The 1,461-nt window shown below is 42.7% G+C and overlaps 1 protein-coding gene across 1 annotated transcript; it reads right to left on the bottom strand.

Moving 5' to 3' along the window:
* Window positions 1–547: 547 nt before the first annotated feature.
* On the bottom strand, window positions 548–1,132 carry ARL14 (ADP-ribosylation factor-like 14). The gene has a single exon (XM_010146454.1). It carries the CDS (start codon window positions 1,130–1,132, stop codon window positions 548–550), a length of 585 nt encoding a protein of 194 aa, XP_010144756.1.
* Window positions 1,133–1,461: the final 329 nt, after the last annotated feature.

Raw genomic sequence — 1,461 nt, 5'->3', positions numbered from 1 at the left:
CAGATCTCAGCTTTCTCTGTGCCCTGATGAGGAGCAGGTGCTGTTGTTAAAGTCTATTTGGAATAATCAGTTCTAAAATGCAGCAATACCCAACAAGTAGTTTGGATCCATAGGTTCTCCTGTACATAGCTAAGCCCAAAACCGACTGTATTTTTACATGAGAAATACATGCGTGGAGCATTTATTACAAAACATTTTCTCTCTCACTTTTCTTGCTGAACAAACGACTTGACAAATGACTTGATTTAAGCAATTTAAGCACTGCTCACCTATTTTGTTTCCACTGGCTAAAATTCAGTATCTCCACCTTTTTCCTCATTCAACAGCCACACTTCTGAGCCAAATAACTACAAGTATACTATCAGTAATAAAATGCTGCAGAGTCGTATCCCAGAAGCATATGCAGGTATAACAGTATAATTTAATATTGTTCAAGTTTTTATAAATATGTACTTATAGGAGTTCTCCAGAATCCAGTGTTTTCAGACTTAGTCTGTCCAACAAACTCTGTTGATTAACGTTCACCGGAATTTGATGATAGGTATTCTTAAAGTGATTCGATTTCCTTAAAGATTGTAGACGTCTCCTTTGATCTGCTGTAGTGTTTTGCAAATGTGGTTAGTCTTTGGAGAGCTTCTGACAGACCTTCTCCTGTGATAGCACAGCAGGGTTGTACATACCAATTTCTGTCACTGCAGTACTTCTTCATGTTGAATCTCCTGGTTATCTCCTCAGCGTTCAAAGCTCCAGGCAGATCCTGCTTGTTCGCTAGCATGACGACTGGTACGCTTTTCAGAAATTCGTTCTTTAAAATGAGTTCAAATTCCTTCCTTGATTCTTCCAGGCGTCGCTTATCGGCGCTGTCCACAACATACAGCAGCCCGCCTGCATCTTCCAGGAAATTGCACCAAACCGGTCTCATTTTCTGTTGTCCGCCAACATCCCACAAGGTCAGTGTAAAATCTTTCCCGCTTTCAATCATATCAACATTAAATCCAATGGTCGGAATTGTTAGAAAAACATCGTTATACCTGAACTTGTACAACAGGGTAGATTTTCCCGCAGAATCAAGCCCTAGCATCAATATATTAGCTTGCTTGGCTCTGGAGTGTTTGGTGCTCTGGAGGCCCATTGGTGCCGTGGTGTTCCCTAGCCAGCCTTTACAGCGGGAATTCACCGTCGCCCAGGAAGCTGGTTTCTGTCAGTAAGGTATCGTTCATCCTCCGGGAGACGAAGCACAGAGTCAGGAAGAGGAAGGGGAAGAAGCAGCTTTGTGCTGTGAGAGGTAACTAAAAGCTCTGTACAAATACATGCTGCCCTTATCGCCTCGATAATAAGCAAACAGTATTTATGAAGGTGTAACGTTCAGTGCCAAGCCTGTGGGTGGAACAGCTGTGAGTAAGGTGCTCCCAGTCATGCTCACAAGCGCAAAGGTTACAGTCTCCCAACATGTTTGAACAG

Source organism: Eurypyga helias, unplaced genomic scaffold, assembly GCF_000690775.1.
Source record: "Eurypyga helias isolate BGI_N326 unplaced genomic scaffold, ASM69077v1 scaffold28772, whole genome shotgun sequence".
Taxonomy (NCBI): Eukaryota; Metazoa; Chordata; class Aves; order Eurypygiformes; family Eurypygidae; genus Eurypyga; species Eurypyga helias.
This window is presented reverse-complemented; position numbering and strand designations above follow the sequence as displayed.